A 17926-nucleotide genomic window follows, 5' to 3' on the forward strand; every position below is an offset into this window, starting at 1 on the left:
TGCAGGGTCTCATAGCACCGTCTCCCACTCCAGTCACCTCTGGTAGCATAGCATCTGCGAGGCTTCATGTCCCAAGTGGTTGGTCTGTCTGCTTGCAACAAATCCGGGTCCTGTCCTCCTCTGGGTGCTGGCGGCCTCCCCGTGATTTGGCACCGTGGTTGGAACAGCATTCCCAGACCTGGGGTGTGCTCTCCCAGAACATGAGAGAATACAGAAGACACATACACCTTAACATATTTTATACTAAAAACAATTTTGTTTTCCAAAAATCTACATCAATAACACCAGGCTGTTCTAAACAGGATAAATTTTTATAGCTATGTGAAGTAAGTTTTACCCATTTTTAAGTTGTATTTTATTTAGAAAATTTTAAGTCATGTGGCAAAAACGGTAAAAGTTATATCCTCAATTATATCCTTAATAACCATTTATAATGAGAGAGAGAAAGGATTAATAATTCAGTGTCTGTTGTTTTCCTGATTTCTAAATGTAATTGCAATGAAATGGTTCCACAGTTTTAAATTATTCCCCCATTTTTAGATACTTTAAAATCACCTTTATTTCTGAAACCGTATGTAAATGATGTAATTTAAATTCTAGCCCTTACTGGTTTGCCTCAATGGATAGAGCATCGGCCCACAGACTGAAGGATCCTGGGTTTGATTCCAGTCAAGAGCATGTACCTTGGTTGTAGGCTGAATCCCCAGTAGGGTGTTTCTCTCTCATTAATTTTTCTAACTCTCTCTCTCCCTTCCTCTCTATAAAAAAAAATCATAAAAATAGATTTTTAAAAATAAATAAATTCTAATCACACTGTTTTTTAGAACTACTCACCTAGGTTATAAAAATTTAAAGTCAAGACTCAAGCAAATATTCCAAATGAATTTTATTGTACTTCTAAAGGGAAAATATGTAGAAAATCCCTGAATATATGACTAACCTTTACAGTTTTCATATTTATGGAATGTATTTGTATTTATGAAAGACTTTGTGATCTCTTTTTCTATCACCAATCCTTAGCAGAAACAGTTTTGTACTTACTCATGCTTATTGTTATACTCTCCATTTCAATGACTTTTTTTTTCTCGGTATAATTTCCAGTGGTTCTTTGTGTCTACAGACCAAGCAAATTTACATGGATGCTTTGATCATTTCTAGTTAGAATGACGGGCCCAACTCTCAGTGTTGGTTATTTAATTACTTGTTTATGGACTAGGGAGTTCCTCCCCGTCTCCTTTGCTCATATCTGCTATTTCATCGGAGACTGTGTGATAAAGACACCATTTCAAAAAATATAACTGTTTGATCTAATGCATATGTGTTTATTTGCATAAGAAAGATAATTGAGAATTGACCTCATGTGGCTGCTCAGTAATGTGTTTATTTTTTGTTTTGTGTTGTTCTGTTTTGTTTTAAAGAAAATGATGGGATTGATTTAGCAAAGTGACATCTTTCTGTACCATCTCCATCAAATAGCATGTGGGCATTGCTGCGCGGGGGTAGCTTTGGCCAAGCCCTATGGTTTTAATTGGACTTTTTCATGATAACAATGACAGTGTCACCATCCTTTATCTTTACCATCAGAGACAATAACCATACCGCCACGCTGCTTTATGGGGCAATAATGTGGGTTCCTCACTTATCCACTCAGGAACTGCATTATCACCCCATAAAACAGTGTGATTGGATGATTATCAATTAAACCCTTGCTTGTTGAGACTCTTCCAACAAATTCTCTTCTCCTAAGAGTGATTGAATTCTGTTTGAATTCATGGAACTTGGACGGCCAAGGTGATATTTTTCACACAGATTATCTACTATCTGACTTTTTTTTTTTTTGCCTGGAAGGTGTTGGCCAGGACTGAACCCCAGCAGCTGTCCTATATTGTAAGTGGACTGAAACCTTACAGGACCTACAACTTTACTGTCTCCCTCTGCAATTCAGTTGGTTGTGTAACCAGTGCTTCGGGAGCAGGGCAGACGTTGCCAGCAGGTAAGCCAGTTTCCACGGCCATGAAAAATATACTGTGTATTTATAAACGAACACCTACAAAGCTCAACACCTTCTCCCGTTTGCACTTCATATTTGTCTTTTGCTTTCTCCTGCTCCCTCACTCATCCTGATTGCTACTACCTTTGCCTTTTTAACCAGAAAAATAAACAAGTGTAAGAGGTGCCTAGGAGTCCTGAGTTGCAGCTGTTATCAAAATAAGAAATAGAAGTAAGTGCAGAAAAGCCCCAGGGCTCAGCCACCATCCCAGGTCCTGGCAATGCCCTGACAATTGTTAGACGTATTCAGGGGCCTTCTTCTTCTTCTTTTTTTAAAATTGGTTTCAGAGAGAGAGAGAGAGAGAGAGAGAGAAACAAACATCAGTGATGAGAGAGAACCATTGATCGGCTGCCTTTTGCACACTCCCCACTAGGGATTGAGCCCTGACGGGGAATGGAACTGTAACCACCTCCTTCGTAGGTTGATGCTCAACCACTGAGACACACCAGCCTGGCAGGAGGCTTCTTATGAGGGCTCAGACTATCTCGTCCCTCGGTCTTGACCTTTTTTGTGGGGTGGGTCTACTCACTGCTCTGTTAGGGAACCAGAGGCAGACATCCGGGAATTACCAGGCTGCCCTGCTGGTGGTATATTTTGCCTTTATTGGATAGACAGTGGCGTATTTATTAATTTATTTAGTATTCATAAGAATGAGCTAAGTTTATAAAAAGTAAAGACTTGTCCACTATGATCATAGTAGGAAGTGGTTTGTATATATATTTACTTGCTTTACTTAGAAAAAAACAGACTCAATACAAACATGATTACCTGTATTATTACCTGGATAACACAATTACAGGGCATTTAGTCTATTTTCAAATCAGTTTTCCATCAGCCGCCCAACAAGGCTTGGTTTCCTGGGGCTCCTTAAGAAAATGTCCTGCTGTGAGTGGAAAAGTCTCCGACATGAATGACAGATGGTGCACAAACATTCCGCTACAAAACATTCCCTAGCCTAGACCCTCTTCCTGTCTTCAGGTCCAGTTCTCGAGTCTGTTGTCTTATTTTGTTTTCATTCTGGTAAACCTCATTGGGTTCAAATGAATCTCATCCAAGGAATTTGTGTTTCTTCAAATTTTCCATCCATGAGAACGACTCCCAAATTCCAAGAAATTATGTTTTATTATCTCTATGACAGGACTCTGTACTTTTATATATTTAATCTATAGTCCAGTCATATTTCATCTACATGCATTTCAGCTAGGTGCTTCCTGGAATTGAACTTTGACCTCCTGGTTCATAGGTCAACGCTCAACCCTGACACACCTGCCGGGCTAATAATATATTCTTTATAACATCCCTCCCAAGTGTTTGTCCAACAGTCTGATAGCTTTAGTGGTAGGGCAGCTCCTACCTCTCAGGCAAGTCACACACCTCTTCTAAAAGGTGTTTTCTTATATTGATCTGAGCGATCTCTCTGAGGCTTCTATTTAACATTCTTTTTCTACTCCCCGGGGCACTGTCCTCAGTCTGTTTCTCTTCCTCATGACATCACTTGCAATAAGTTTTTCCATAACAGTGCCTCTGCCCCAGCCTCCTCTCCTTCAGGCTACATTCCCAGGCGGCTCCCACATGCAGCTCGCATGCCTGTTCTCGGGTGCTGTGTGCACAGGCCCTGTCTTCCAGATAAGACCCTGGCCGTCTGAGTGGAGACGCAAACTAAAGGAACTGAAGGGAGACATGCCTGTCCCTAGAGACTAGACACCCCCTGGGCCTGCAAAGAGTAAAGCAGGAAACATGTCCTTGAAACCCAGTCCCCCCCACTCAGTGCAGCCATGATGTCTGTGCTGCCACCAACCACAGTGGCTGCAGCGAGTTCTGTGGTTCTTCCTAAAACTTGTCTTGAGATTAGACCAGGGGTGGGCAAACTTTTTGACTCGAGGGCCACAGTGGGTTCTTAAACTGGACCGGAGGGCCGGAACAAAAGCATGGATGGAGTGTTTGTGTGAACTAATATAAATTCAAAGTAAACATCATTACATAAAAGGGTACGGTCTTTTTTTTTTTTAGTTTTATTCATTTCAAACGGGCCGTAGTTTGCCCACGGCTGGATTAGACTCTGCATGTAGCACAGATATTAAGATATACAACTCAACAATGGGAAAGTCAAGCCTTTAGAATAGTCAACAGGTTTGACATAGGAAAGGACTGAAAGTTGACTTTCACCTGTATGTTGTCTTCTAGTAATAAAATGGCAATTTGGAGGATATATATTACTCCAGTGAATTCCGGTGGTTTGGGGGCAAATTTCACTTGTAAATCTAAATTCAGTTCATATGAGCTCATTATTGGAGGTCAAAAGAAGCCAAACACATTTACAAACTTTTTTTTTAAAAAGTACCAAAAATCGCAAGTAGTATCCAGCAAATCATGAAAATGTGTCTTCCTTAAATCTCAGTCAGATAAATGAGAAAGACACTTGTAAAGATTTATCTGACCGTTTCATTAAAGGCTTGAGAATTGTAACTTGCTTTCTTGTGCTTCAAGTGTGTGTGTGTGTGTGTGTGTGTGTGTGTGTGTGTGTGTGTGTGTGTTTCAATTCGATAAGGCTTAGAATTGGTGTGTTTCATTTAGAATATTCCATCATTACTCCTCTAGTTTTCGTGCCAGGGCAAAGCCTGGGATCCCACTTGAGGGAGGGGTTCTCCCTGGAGCGGCTGCTTCTGTCTCCATTGTAAAATCTTCAGGCGATTTGAGCCCTGGCTTTGGAGTTACTTCTGAGGGCTCGAGGGTAATAAGCTTCGGACTGAACCCTCTTAGAGTCTTTGTTATCCTTGAGAATTACCCTTTTAATGGAGGAAATCTGTGCATCTCTATCCTTTGCAAATGAAGTACACTTTAAACCTTTTTTTAAAGAAAAATTTCTTTGGGAGATCCGGTCCTGGAGGGACACTGCTCTTTCCTTTGCCGTCAGAAATTGACCTCTGCACCGCGAGCTCAGATGAGCCCATCTCCCATTAAGCAAGTAATTAGTGGTGCATTAAGCTTTTTTCTCTGAATCCAAAGTAAAATGTACAGGCTCTTGGCTGCTGGCTTGAAAACACACATTGTTTTGCATGCAGGTACCTAAGTCTTTTCACTGCGAATAGGGCCCAGAGTGATTAAACAAGCACTCTTAATATGTTAATTTATAATTTTAATTACAACAATCTTGTACATATAGTCATTAGTGAATACCAATATAAATATTTTTCTATCTTTTTATTCATGATGCATAAACCAATCATCCTGTTACTTCTGTGAGGTCGCCACTGCTTTTTGTTTCATAATACAATCTTTGTTCTGAGTTATGAATGCATTTGGTTCGCTCCTGTCTTGAATAATCCCTCATTAAGCCAGTCACTTTCGGCTCCACGCTAAAAAGGAAAAAATTATCATGCAAATGCGGCGTGCCATATTAAAAAGCACATTACCAAACACTTCTGTTGCTGTCCTTCAATTAGTTTCCCTTCTTTGAATTTAATTCCATTTGTTGTTAAACTACCGACTTGATGTATGGACTCATGAATCTGAGGCTGCTGCCGGGAAACGGGGGGAGGGGGGTGGCGGGTGTTAAAATCACAGCCTCTGCGAAGAGCTGCAGAGGGAGCCGAAATGAATTGGCTTCACCTTTGACAAGAACACTCCAACAGCACCGGAATCCTCTGATGATTCAACGGGGCTAATTATCCAATTATTTATTCCAAGAATCCAGGCAGCGTTTTCTTGAGAGGCGTGGAAGGCAACCGGAGAAATCTGGGAATGGCAGTTCCTCTTCAGGAACTGCGAGATGCGCAGGATGCTGGCCCAGGTGCTCAGGCAGCCCTCAGCATCCGCGACATCCCCAGCAGCAGGAAGGGATCTGGTTTGTTTGTATGTTTTGCCCTTTCAACACCAGAAATGCCTTTACAGTTTTCCCCACGCGTCAGATTCCACCGCTCTTCAGCGATGTTCAAGTTGAATCTCCCTTGATTAAAAGCTTTTGGTTCAGAGCAATACTTTTTAATTGCCTAATGATATAAGTCGGTTCTTCGGCAAGAACCGCACATTTAGGAGTTCATTTGCAATATAACTGAAAAATTCATCGCATGGCAGTAAAACAATTTACTGTTAATTACAAGGAGAAGAATTTGCTCCCAGATTGCCATGAATCATGCCGCACTCCTCGAGATTTATAACAGATGTGTAAGTGGGATGAATTAGCAGGGTTTAATAACAGAGACACAAATCATGCAGACTTCAAGGAGCTTTAATTGATATACTAGAATGTGACGGGCATGAATCACTCAGCCATTCCGCAGCACTGTAACATATGGTCAGCTCAATATGCTGCCGCTTAAATCGGTCGGCGAGTCGTTGGTTGTCCCATATGGTGGAAGCAATATATTTTTCATGATTAAAAAAATGCATCTATTTTTTAAAGAAATATGATTGCAAAGCATGTTTGTTATTGAACAGTTACCTGAATGCCAGACTCTTTTTTTTTTAAACATGGCAACTTCCCAAAATAAATAGCCACGGCGACTGGTAATACCAGGTCGCTGGAGGCACTCTGAGAGCCAAATGGGTGCTGGTTGGCGCACTTGGCCAAGCCTATAGAAAAGCCGTTGATGAGAGCTGTGGTGTCAGGGAAATCGTTCAGACTTGGGCAAAGCCAACCAATGATAGGAATGATGTCACTCTCAAATAGTTCAGGAATGCCTAGATTTGCACATAGAATAGCATCAGTTGAATGGGAGACCCTTACTGAGCAAGATACCCAAGTGGCTGTGATAATACTGTGCCCCCTCCCCAATGTAACCATGGAACATAACACTTTATATCAGTGGTTCTCAACCTTCTGGCCCTTTAAATACAGTTCCTCATGTTGTGACCCAACCATAAAATTATTTTCGTTGCTACTTCATAACTGTAATGTTGCTACTGTTATGAATCGTAATGTAAATGTCTGATATGCAGGATGGTCTTAGGCGACCCCTGTGAAAGGGTTGTTCGACTGCCAAAGGGGTCGCGACCCACAGTTTGAGAACCGCTGTATATCAACCTCTTCATTAAACGTTCAGTCCTTCAAGGCCATTCTAGAAGAAATCCTGGCAGGCTGTCACAGGCGCACCGTTGCCCTGTCATTCTGGAAGAATCATCTCAGTGTAGGACAATAGGCATCCCGGTGAAACCAGTAACTGGTAGCCCTGGAACATTTCTCTATTGGAACTGGGATGGGGCGGCTTCCGGCAAAGCCCCGCAAGCCTCCGTAAATCTGACAGGCTTGAAAAAGGAATACTGCCGCCTCAGAACTGTGGCTGCCAGAATTTAATGTCAACAATTAAAATTTATTTTGATCCTTACCTACTGTTTATTACTGTTTGTATACACAACAGACCTCACTAATACAGAGATGCACTATTAGATGGAATTACCATCTGTTCAGAGGGAAACGCTGGCATCTGTCTTAGATGCTAAAACTAAAATGATATTATTTCTCACAAAACAAAATTAACTGCTTTGACTCACCAGCTTTAATTTTGAATGTGCGGATGCAGCACCGCAGGAAAAGGCTCATGGGTAAAATACGCGATGACCTCTGTCGCCAGGTCTGTATTGAGATATGTGACTTTAGCGGGGGCTGCACTTGGCCTCTGTGGGGCACAGAAATGGCATTCACACCTTTTAAAACACTGTTTTAGCTTTATAATATGCTAATTGTAGTAAGGCATTAAAGCATCACAATTATAATATGTAAAAATTGAATCAGCCTATGTACATACATATGTCTATGTGTATATGTATATACAGAGATAGAGATAGAGATGTAGATATATTACCCAAGTATTTTGATAGATGCGTCCTAAATATGTGCAAGGAAAGAAATGAAATGGACCAAAATGCATCTGAGTAAAGTTGCCATTTGTTCCGCAGTGACACCTTTAGGGATATATAAACCCTATCTTCTCAGCGAGACGAGTTTTAATTTCATCCACACTGACATATATAAAAGATTTCCATTCAGCACCTCGTCCTTTTTTAGGCCTAAGTACCCTATTTAAAAAGGTCCCCAGAAGTTAGAGAGTTGGGAGCACCAAGGACAATGGCAGCTTCCATCCTGATGTGGAATCCCTGCCGCTACTTTCTGAGGAGCCAGACTTCAGCTCTCTGTATCGCCAAGTAATGAATGGCGGCGCGCCCGCGGTTAATGCATGTACACAGTGCATTAACTGTAACTGTAGTACATTTATTTGTGCTGGAGGAGACTTGAAAATGATTAAAAAATCAATACTTTGCTGTCAGAGAAGCAAGTGTTACGATGCATTTAAGTAGATAATTGCAGAAGCCCCATAAAAGCTTCAAGTTTGGGTAGCAAGAATGCCATAATTACAGTCCAAGCAACGGCCTTTTATTAACGGTGGATGCCAGGGAACGGTGCTCCCTGTCATCATTGCAGGTCCAATCGCAGTTCAGAAATCACGCCTTCTCCTCTCTCCTCCCATGGAGGGTTCTCGTTCTGTGCCGGTTCCTGTTGATGGCCAGGATGAAGGCCATGTTTATTTGCCAAGAAGGGAAAGTCCCATAAAGTCTCCTAAAGCAGTGCTTTCTGGCTTTTCCTTACGTCATAGAACACAGAAAAGTCATTTATAGGCCGGACTGGGGTCAAGGAAAATGGGGCTCAGAGCTGAAGGGGATCCATATGTCCACACCCCTCCTGGCTTACTGATTGGGATGCAGGGCTTGGAAATGTCCAGTCATGGACCTTTGAACTGGAAGAGATCCTAAACATAATCAGGCCCAATGTTCTCCTCAGCAAACAGGGTGTGGAAGAACAGAGACACAAAATAATGGATTCGCCAATGTTCCATACGGAGGGACTTAGAGAGCCAGGCGACAACCTTAAGTTTCTCCTTTTCCAGTTAAGTTTCACTGCACATACTCTCTCTTGGAGACTCCTGAACAAAGAAGGCAGCAGGACAATAGTTTTTGTTCCTTTTTTCCTAGTCAGAGAAAAGTCAACAAGGCGGGTAGCAAGAATGCCATAATTACAGTCCAAGCAACGGCCTTTTATTAACGGTGGATGCCAGGGAACGGTGCTCCCTGTCATCATTGCTGGTCCAATCACAGTTCAGAAATCACACCTCCTCCTCCCTCCTCCCATGGAGGGTCCTCCTTCTGTGCCGGTTCCTGTTGATGGCCAGGATGACGGCAGACGAAGGCCATGTTTATTCACCAAGAAGGGGAAGTTCCATACAGTCTCCTAAAGCAGTGCTTTCTGGCTTTTCCTTAAGTCATAGAACACAGAAAAGTCATTTATAGGCCGGACTGGGGTCAAGGAAAATGGGGCTCAGAGCTGAAGGGGATCCATATGTCCACACCCCTCCTGGCTTACTGATTGGGATGCAGGGCTTGGAAATGTCCAGTCATGGACCTTTGAACTGGAAGAGATCCTAAACATAATCAGGCCCAATGTTCTCCTCAGCAAACAGGGTGTGGAAGAACAGAGACACAAAATAATGGATTCGCCAATGTTCCATACGGAGGGACTTAGAGAGCCAGGCGACAACCTTAAGTTTCTCCTTTTCCAGTTAAGTTTCACTGCACATACTCTCTCTTGGAGACTCCTGAACAAAGAAGGCAGCAGGACAATAGTTTTTGTTCCTTTTTTCCTAGTCAGAGAAAAGTCAACAAGGCAGCACTGCGTGATCTCTGAGAGTCTGGGGGTGGGGGTCTGCTCTTCTGGTCACTGATTGGATAGCAGTGCAAGCAGGCCAGTCGCCAACTGCGTCTCAGAGAAAAAGTCAAAATCCTTTTCTATTGACATGGTGCCTGAGGATGTCTTATGCTAGCCTGCTCCCCACACACTCCTGGGACGTGGGAGGGTTGTTCATTCCCCGAGCCCTCTCTTCATATGCAAAGTTGATGATGTTTTGAGATGTTGACACGGTCCTGCAGTCTTCATAGACAACAAACTCTCCCTTAAAGATAAATAAGGAGATTTGATTTTAAAGACCTGCCATCGGCAAGAGCTTCTGCTCGTTTAGCCTTCAGTTCTTATCCGAAGATGTTCAGACTCCACACTACATAAATTTTGCAAGTGTAAATTTATGCATAATGATATGCTATTAATCAGATTATAAAGCAATAAATGCCGCATAGAGAAGAATGTATATTATCAAGCATTTTATAAAAGACCCGCTATAAACAGAAGAGACAGACTAGAAATCAGATTACAGAGCTATTGCAAAAAATGTAAGAACATTGCAATTTTATTCCACGTGAAAACAGACTTTGTATGTTGTTATTCTTTGAAATGATGGATATTGAAGTTCCATTTTATAGTTACATTTATAAGATTTTTTCTAAGTAAATACTGGTAGATTTTGAATGTGGATGAGATATGTTCTTTGATCTTTTATCACATGCAATTTAAAAGATGTGTTGTTGGCTACTAATAATACAGAATTTTGCAATGATAGAGAATTTTGTTTTGCAAAACTGAAAGCAGTTATGTATGTATGTATGTATGTATATAAGATTTTGTTTTTACTAATTTTATTTTTTTTTAGAGAGAGAGAGAGAGAGAGAGAGAGAGAGAGATTCATGTGAGAGGGCAACATTGATTGGCTGCCTCCTGCATGCTCCCTAACAACATGTAACCCCAGGTACCCAACCAACTGAGCCACGCCAGCCAGCGGCACATTTTATGTTTTGATGTCATGTTTTACACTGACTTGTGTTGCTTGTCTCCTAACTACTTATTGCAGTTTGAGCTGATTTTGATCCTCTTTTTCTTTTAACCTTCATAGTAGCTTTTGAAATGTCTGATATGCTGCATCTATTGTATATTTGGAAAGAAACGCCTTTAACATTTCTTGTCAAACTGGTTTAGTGTTGATGAAGTCCTTTGGTTTTTGTTTGTCCAGGAAACTCTCTCTCCCCGTCACTTCTGAATGATAACCTCGCTGGGTAAATTATTTTAGGTTGTAGGGTTTCTTTTTTCAGCACTTTCTAGATGCCCTGCCCCTCCGCCTGTAAAGTTGCTGCTGAAGAATCAGATGACAGTCTTACAGGGTTTCCTTTGTATGTAATTTTTTTTTTCTCTTGCTTCCTTCAAGATGGTCTGTCTTCAGCTTTTGCCGTTTTCATTACAATATGTCTTGTGTGTGTTTCTTTGGGTTCATCTAGTTTGGAACTAGATCTGTTTCCTTTCCCAGGTGAGGAAACTTAGCCATTATTTCTTTAAATACAGTTTCCATTCCTTTCTCTTTTTCTTCTCCTTTTGGGAATCCCTATAATGCCAGTGTTTGAGCATTTGATGCTATCCTAGAGGTCCCGCAAAGTATCTTTGTGGGTATTTTTTTATTCTTTTTTTCTTTCTGCTGTTCTGATTGGCTAGTTTCCACTAGTCTCTCTCTGACATCTCTGATCTGGTTTTCTGTGTTAGCTAGTATGCTGTTAATTGCCTCTAGTGTGTGTGTGTGTGTGTGTGTGTGTGTGTGTGTGATTTCAATTGTATTCTTCAGGTCTGCTTAGTTCTTTGTACACTTCTCTTTGTTGACCTTCTCCCTAAGTTCCTCTCAGGTTGGATGAGCACCCTTATGACCGTTCCTTTGAATTCTTTATTAGGCAAGTGACTTACACCCATTTTCTTAGGGTTTCCTTTTTTCTGGGGCCTTTTCTTGTTCCTTCATTTGAGAGAGATTTTTCCTGTGTTTTCGTTTTGTTTGACTTTCTGTGTTTGCTTATATAAATTAGACAAGAGAGCTGTCTCTTCCAGCCTCGGGAAAGGAGCCCATACAGAAGCTGGCCCTCTGTAGCCTGTGTGCCAGGTGGAATTGGAGGCTGGTGGGAGGGAGGAGATGGTGGCTCAGGCCTACCAGCTGGAGCAGCGCTGGGTGGAGGGGCCAGGTGCCTGTAGGTGTGAGAGTGGATCCTGATGGCTGCCTCTGATTGGTGGATGGGCTTCAGGAGACCTTGTAGGCAGCCAGGAGCATCTAGGTAGAGGCCCTGCCCACCCTTTGGAGGTGGACCTTAAGGAGGTTCTCGGAGCTCTGACCTAGGTAATTCCGCAGCTCTTAGGGCGTTCTCTGGGCTGCCCAGCCTTCTCTGTGCAGTCTCTCTCTTGCTGGTTGTACCAAAGGTGGTCTCCTGTAGAAGGGACCTCTGTGTGCAGGTTCCAGGTGCCGGGTAGTTCTGGGAAACTGCTTGGGGCTGGGTAGGTGCCCACAGTGCCTGGGGCACCAGCCTGCAGGGAGGGGAAGCTGGAGGCCGTGAGGCCAGGTGTGGGTGCCCAGCCCTGTGATTCCTGCTCGCCGCTGCCTTTGTTCAGAGGCAGAAGGCTCCAGGCAACGTAGCTGTAAGGAACAGGCTGCATGGCCTTGCAGGTAGGTCAGAGTCCCCCAATGGCCCCCCAATGGACCCCCAGTGGGCCACCAAGGTGGGGGGACCTAGACAGCCATGCCCCTCTGCTCGTCTGCCCCGGGTTCTTCTGGTGTCTCAGCGTCCGCATTTCTTCTCTTGTTTATGTCAGAAGCTGTCCATTCAACGCTTGGTGTCTCTCAGGGGTAATTGCTGCTTTTACACACGTGTCTCTCATTCTGCTCATGGGAGGGCAGCGCCCTCCCAGCCACCGCCATCTTAGCCACTCAAACTGTATAGTCAGGTTGTGGATAAAGTCTGTCTTGTGGTTTTGGTTCCCAGAACCACACACATCCTTGAGAATTTGATTTTGAATGTGATGCCCACGGTTGCACGGGTCCATACGTGTGAGGATCTGTGTCGGGAGACGGGAGCCAAGTTCTCGAAGGTAACAAGTGTTTTCTAACGTTTAGCGCCAGCCCAGCTGAGGCCGCCTCTGGTCGAAGGGGTCAGCGGCACAGCCGTCCGTGCTCGCTGGCTCCCGCCCGCAGAACTGAACGGCCCGTCTCCTGTCTATCAGCTGGAAAGGAGGGAGCCGTCCCTCCCAGCCCCGGGGGCCAGGGCGGAGAAAGGAGTCCGCTTCCCAGGACACGGATATTATACATTTCCCAGCTCCACTCACCCCGTCAACACAGACTTCACCGGTGAGTGTGTCTGACGGCCCTTTATTGAAGAGGCACACAGACCCAAAAGCTTTTCTGTTATTTTGATATCCCTTTACAATGAATTTGTAGGATGCGTATTTATAGAAACACCAGTTCAGCCCTTTGATAACTTCAGCTTAATTGTGTCCACATGTCTCTCTCTTTTTGGGATTCTGGGAAAAGGTCGGGAAAGTGGAAGAAAGGAAAGAAAAAAGTAGATAGGGAAAAGCTGTCTTCGTGGGTCAAAGTATGTGATGAACATGGCTCTTGGACAAAGTTTCTAGAACGTTTTTTCCAGAACATTAGTCACTGGCTCTGGGAAGAGTTCTGTGGGCAAATGAGTGGGGAATGCCCTCCCTCTTTGGAGGTTCCCGGGCACATCAGGTTATTAAAGCCTCTAAAAGAAATACAAGAAAGCTCTTTAACTTTGTTCAGGTGTGTATTCCTAACACTTACACGATGTAACTTCTCTAGAAAGTATAACCACTGTTAATACGCCAGGTTCTGTGGAAAGCATTACAGGAAACGGTATTTCAGGGAAAACATACCTTCTATGGGCCTGCGATAGAGTAAGGCATCTGCCGCTGGCACAGAATGTAAAGGCGCCGAAACACCTCAGTGATCAATATAAACGCATTTTAATATGATGCTGTGGTGGTGGTTTTGAAATGAGAATCAATGCGAAGACATCTCCAACACAATACCAAGCATTTAAATAGGGACAGCATCCAACCCAGCTCCTGATCTTACTAGAATATTCTGGAAGTTGTTACCTCTAGGATAGTACTTCAGAGCGCCATTTCCCTATAGATGGTAGAAAACTGTAACTCTTTAGGCTTCCTACTTCACTTTCCCAATTTACAAAGTATAAAATATATGTGTGTGTGTGTGTGTGTGTTTCTGTAAACTCAAAAGGCTTTTGTCATTTTGGAACAAATAGCTGGGTGGTGGTGGGGTTGAGGAGAGATTGAGAAAAAAAAGAGAAAACTCATGGACACAGACAACAGTGCAGTGATTGCCAGGGGGAGGGGGAGGGGAGGATGTGGAGGAGGGTACAGGGGAGATAAATGGTGATGGGGTGGTGAGCACACGGTGCAGTGTACAGATGGCGTGTTGTTGAGTTGTGCACCTGAAACCTGTATAATTTCATAACCGTTGTCACCCCAATAAATGCAGTTAAACACACACACACACAAATAAATGTTTCATAGGTTGGGGACAGTGAAATGGAATTTGCGTTAGGAACAGTAGCTGGAGCATTACTGTTTTCTCCTCACCTAACATCCTAACATAGTAAACAGTGTGCTCTGAGTGAGGCTGGCTGTGGAGGCGCGAGTGTAATGAATCATGATTGCCCTCCAGCTGAGCTGTGTTGGGATTAATGAGCACTTACCTGGCCTGGTGCATGGGCACCGTCACCGAGAGCTAGAAAGTCAACCACTCACCCCCCTAAAATGCGAACCTTCTGCTTAGTATTTATAACAGTCAAAGGAAGGAAGGAAAAGAATCTGTGGGTGAAAACGGAGACTTTTTCTCGAATGGAAATGGAAACTCCCTCCCTGGCCTCACATTCGGAGCAGCATGCGCTCCCCTCACCTGGGTGTGCTCTGTGAGCCCGTAGGCGTGGATGGCCGGCCGGCCGGCCGGCAGACAGATTTTTGATGGGATCACCTACTGTTGCAGCAGGAAAGATGGAGTGGCCAGTCCGCCGTTAATACATTTAGTCGTCTGCACTGTCTCCGGAGCCGGCCTTCTCCTCCGAGGTGCACGGGCTCGGGCAGATGTGGTGTCTGGGAAGTCTTCCAAATGCTGCTTTAAAAAAGTTAGGCCTTGCGATGCAGGGTCCTTCTGTCTGTAACAACGCCTCCAGCTGCACAGAAATGTGTTTGGAGCACACGCCATTTGAAGGACAAGGCAGGGAGATCACAGTTTTGGCTTGCACTGCTCCCTGGAGCTTTGGTGATTCCTGGAGGAGGAATTCTTCTGCATTCGGGCATGTCTGGGGGCATCACTGGGCCCTTATAGTGGTAGCTTCGCCTTACTTTTAAAGCTCTCTTTAACTTTACATCAAGTTATTGGGCGTGTTGTTTTATATACTTAAAAAATGGTTTGTTTTTCAGTTACCGTTGACATTCAATATTATATTAGTTTCAGGTGTGCAGAATAGTGACTATATAACTTACAAAGTAATCCCACTGATAAATCTAGTACCCACCTGACCACACATCTATTGCATGTGTTACCATATTACTGTGATTACAATATTGTTGACTATATTTGCATCCCCAGGACTGTTTTGTAGCTGCCCATTTGTGCTTCTTAAGCACTTCACCTTCTTCACCCAGCCCCCTGGCCCCTTGCCATCTGGCAAACCTCCGTTTGTCTATCTGAGTTTGTTCATTTATTTTGTGTTTTGGGATGCCACATATAAGTGGAATCCTATGGTATTTGTCTTTCTCTATCTGACTTATTTCTCTTAGCATAATACCCTCTAGGTCCGTGGTCGGCAAACTGCGGCTCTCGAGCCACATGCAGCTCTTTGGCCTCTTGAGTGTGGCTCTTCCTAAGCCTTAGGAGTACCCTAATTAAGTTAATAACAATGTACCTTTTTAAGTTTAAAAAATTTGGCCCTCAAAAGAAATTTCAATCATTGTACTGTTGATATTTGGCTCTGTTGACTAATGAGTTTGCCGACCACTGCTCTAGGTTCATCCATGTTGTCACAAATGGTAAGATTCTTTAAAATTGGGATAATAATACTAACTGTATTGATACCTATTAGGAAGGGAAGGATTACAGGAGATAGCCCACCTAATAAACTTTGCACAGTGTCTGCCACACAGATTAGTTAGCATTCATTAAATATTATCTGTTAACCTATTACTCCTTTAATGAATATTAAGTAAGTGCCAGTGGTGGGACAGGAGCTTTTCTAAGTCTTCTTCTGCAGTTAAAATCAACATTCTGTTACCTCATTTTCTGTGACTTACACCAAATATGTTTGCCTAAATGTTATATCTGGGGAATGAATAATAAGCAATATTTATATTAAAATGTGCTATTTAATGTTGTTACTGAAATTGTGAAGTTGATCTACCTGGCACTGAGACACTGGACAAACTACACTTCTGTGGGTGTCATCATGCCCATGTAGTAAACTGAGGGTTGTACTAACTGACCAACACCTTTAACTTTTAAATTTTAAATCTGTGACTATAGAATATTAAGTCACCTCAAAAATTCAAAACAGAGATTATTACCAAGGCATCTGTGAGTGTAGAAACACACAGATTTTTAAAAGGATTGTTCAGTTACATGATTCTTTTTTATAACATTGCTAGAGGCCCAATGCACAAAATGTGTGCAAGGCCTTGGCCCTGGTCCCTGCCTGTCTCTGCCACGGCTCCCGCCCCCTGCGGCTTTGTCAGGAAGGAAGTATGTCTGGTCTAATTAGCATATTACCCTTTTATTATTATAGATGTTATCAATTGAAGATTAACATAAGTTTACTCTATCTCTACTAATCTGAATAACTTGGTGATATTGGGAGAATTACTCAGTATCAATGGAAATTCCATTCATGGGTCATAGGTCCTAGCAGAGGGTGCAGAGCAGCAGCAAATCCAACAATAATGTTGTGATCCTCTCACTAGAAAACCAGGAATCACAGGGTGAGATATTCTCCTGGTTACATGGAGCTAACAGCACTTTCTTCATCCAAAACAGAAATAGCACACAGAGCCATCCCTCCTAGATGCAAAGGAAAGGGCAGATAGATCACTGTGTCTTCAGAGAGAGAAAAAGACACTTGTTTTGTTCAGGATTTCAGAGTCAGCGCACTGGATTTACATAAAAACTTTAGTCCTGTCCGTGCAATGCTAGTCAGCCAAAGGAAAGGCGGTAAAAACAGAAGACGAAAGGTACCTCTCAGATTGGCATTCCAAAGGCGACCCTCTCTGTCCTCCTCACTGTTTCTTTTTCCTATTAGTGGGAACAGGTCCACAATCATTTGGGGGAAGGTTTGATGATTGCAGCATCTAGATGCCAATCACACCAGCCTTTTCAGCTGGGCCTTTCCTGGTGACCCTGCCCAGGAACCGGCAACTGCCTTTGGGGAGATCTTTGTAGCAAACCACTGGGGACCCAGCGTACTGTGCGCTTGGATGCAATTCCCTTTTATTTGTCCTCACGGGAAACGTGATGACTGATGCTGAATATCTTGCAGATGAGAACTCTGCACACTTTCTTCCTAATCACTGCTGCTCAAGGACACGCATGATTGTCACGCATGTTGTTCCCTTCCTATTTCATTTGTCTTCCCCAAAACGGCCGGAGGAAAATGCGGTAGGATCCAGAGGTGCAATTAATTACCGATCCAGGGAGAGAGACATGCAGCCAAAATCAATATGCCGTAAAAGCACATATTTTACGCGTCCTTACTATTTCTGCATTATTGTTATTATTTTAATCGTTTTTAGTAAATTGAGGCATGTGAGCACTTCATTAAAGGCAAGCTGATTATATGCAGGTGCGGTAAAGGTGCAAGCAGAGTGAACTTCCTCAGATGAACTAATTAATAAAAGCACATTAGTTCTGACCTTCAACACCCTTGGTGTTCCAATATTTGTTTTCCTATGACTGAGAGCGAGTACTTTTGCCAGAAAGTGCTTTTTTTAAGAAAAAAAAACCTAAATAAATAAAATGCCAAGTTTTTCCCTGGCAGATTTGAACCCCAGACTTTATTTAACCTTGGATACTAGATTTAGGCTATAGTCATTAAAAAACAACTATACGAAACCTACTCTATGTCCTAGCAGTGAGCTCCTGTAGCCACTCTCTCATCCAGCTG

At 43.1% G+C, this 17926-nt stretch overlaps 1 protein-coding gene across 1 annotated transcript in view; it reads left to right on the forward strand.

Moving 5' to 3' along the window:
• USH2A (Usher syndrome 2A (autosomal recessive, mild)) overlaps positions 1-17926 on the forward strand; it is a 408238-nt gene that overhangs the window by 100210 nt on the left and 290102 nt on the right. The window contains 2 exon segments of the mRNA XM_005879907.2: positions 1849-1993; positions 12847-13077. Of these exon segments, the coding sequence (XP_005879969.1) occupies positions 1849-1993; positions 12847-13077 (376 nt within the window).

Source organism: Myotis brandtii, unplaced genomic scaffold (genome assembly GCF_000412655.1).
Source record: "Myotis brandtii unplaced genomic scaffold, ASM41265v1 scaffold612, whole genome shotgun sequence".
NCBI classification, from domain to species: Eukaryota; Metazoa; Chordata; class Mammalia; order Chiroptera; family Vespertilionidae; genus Myotis; species Myotis brandtii.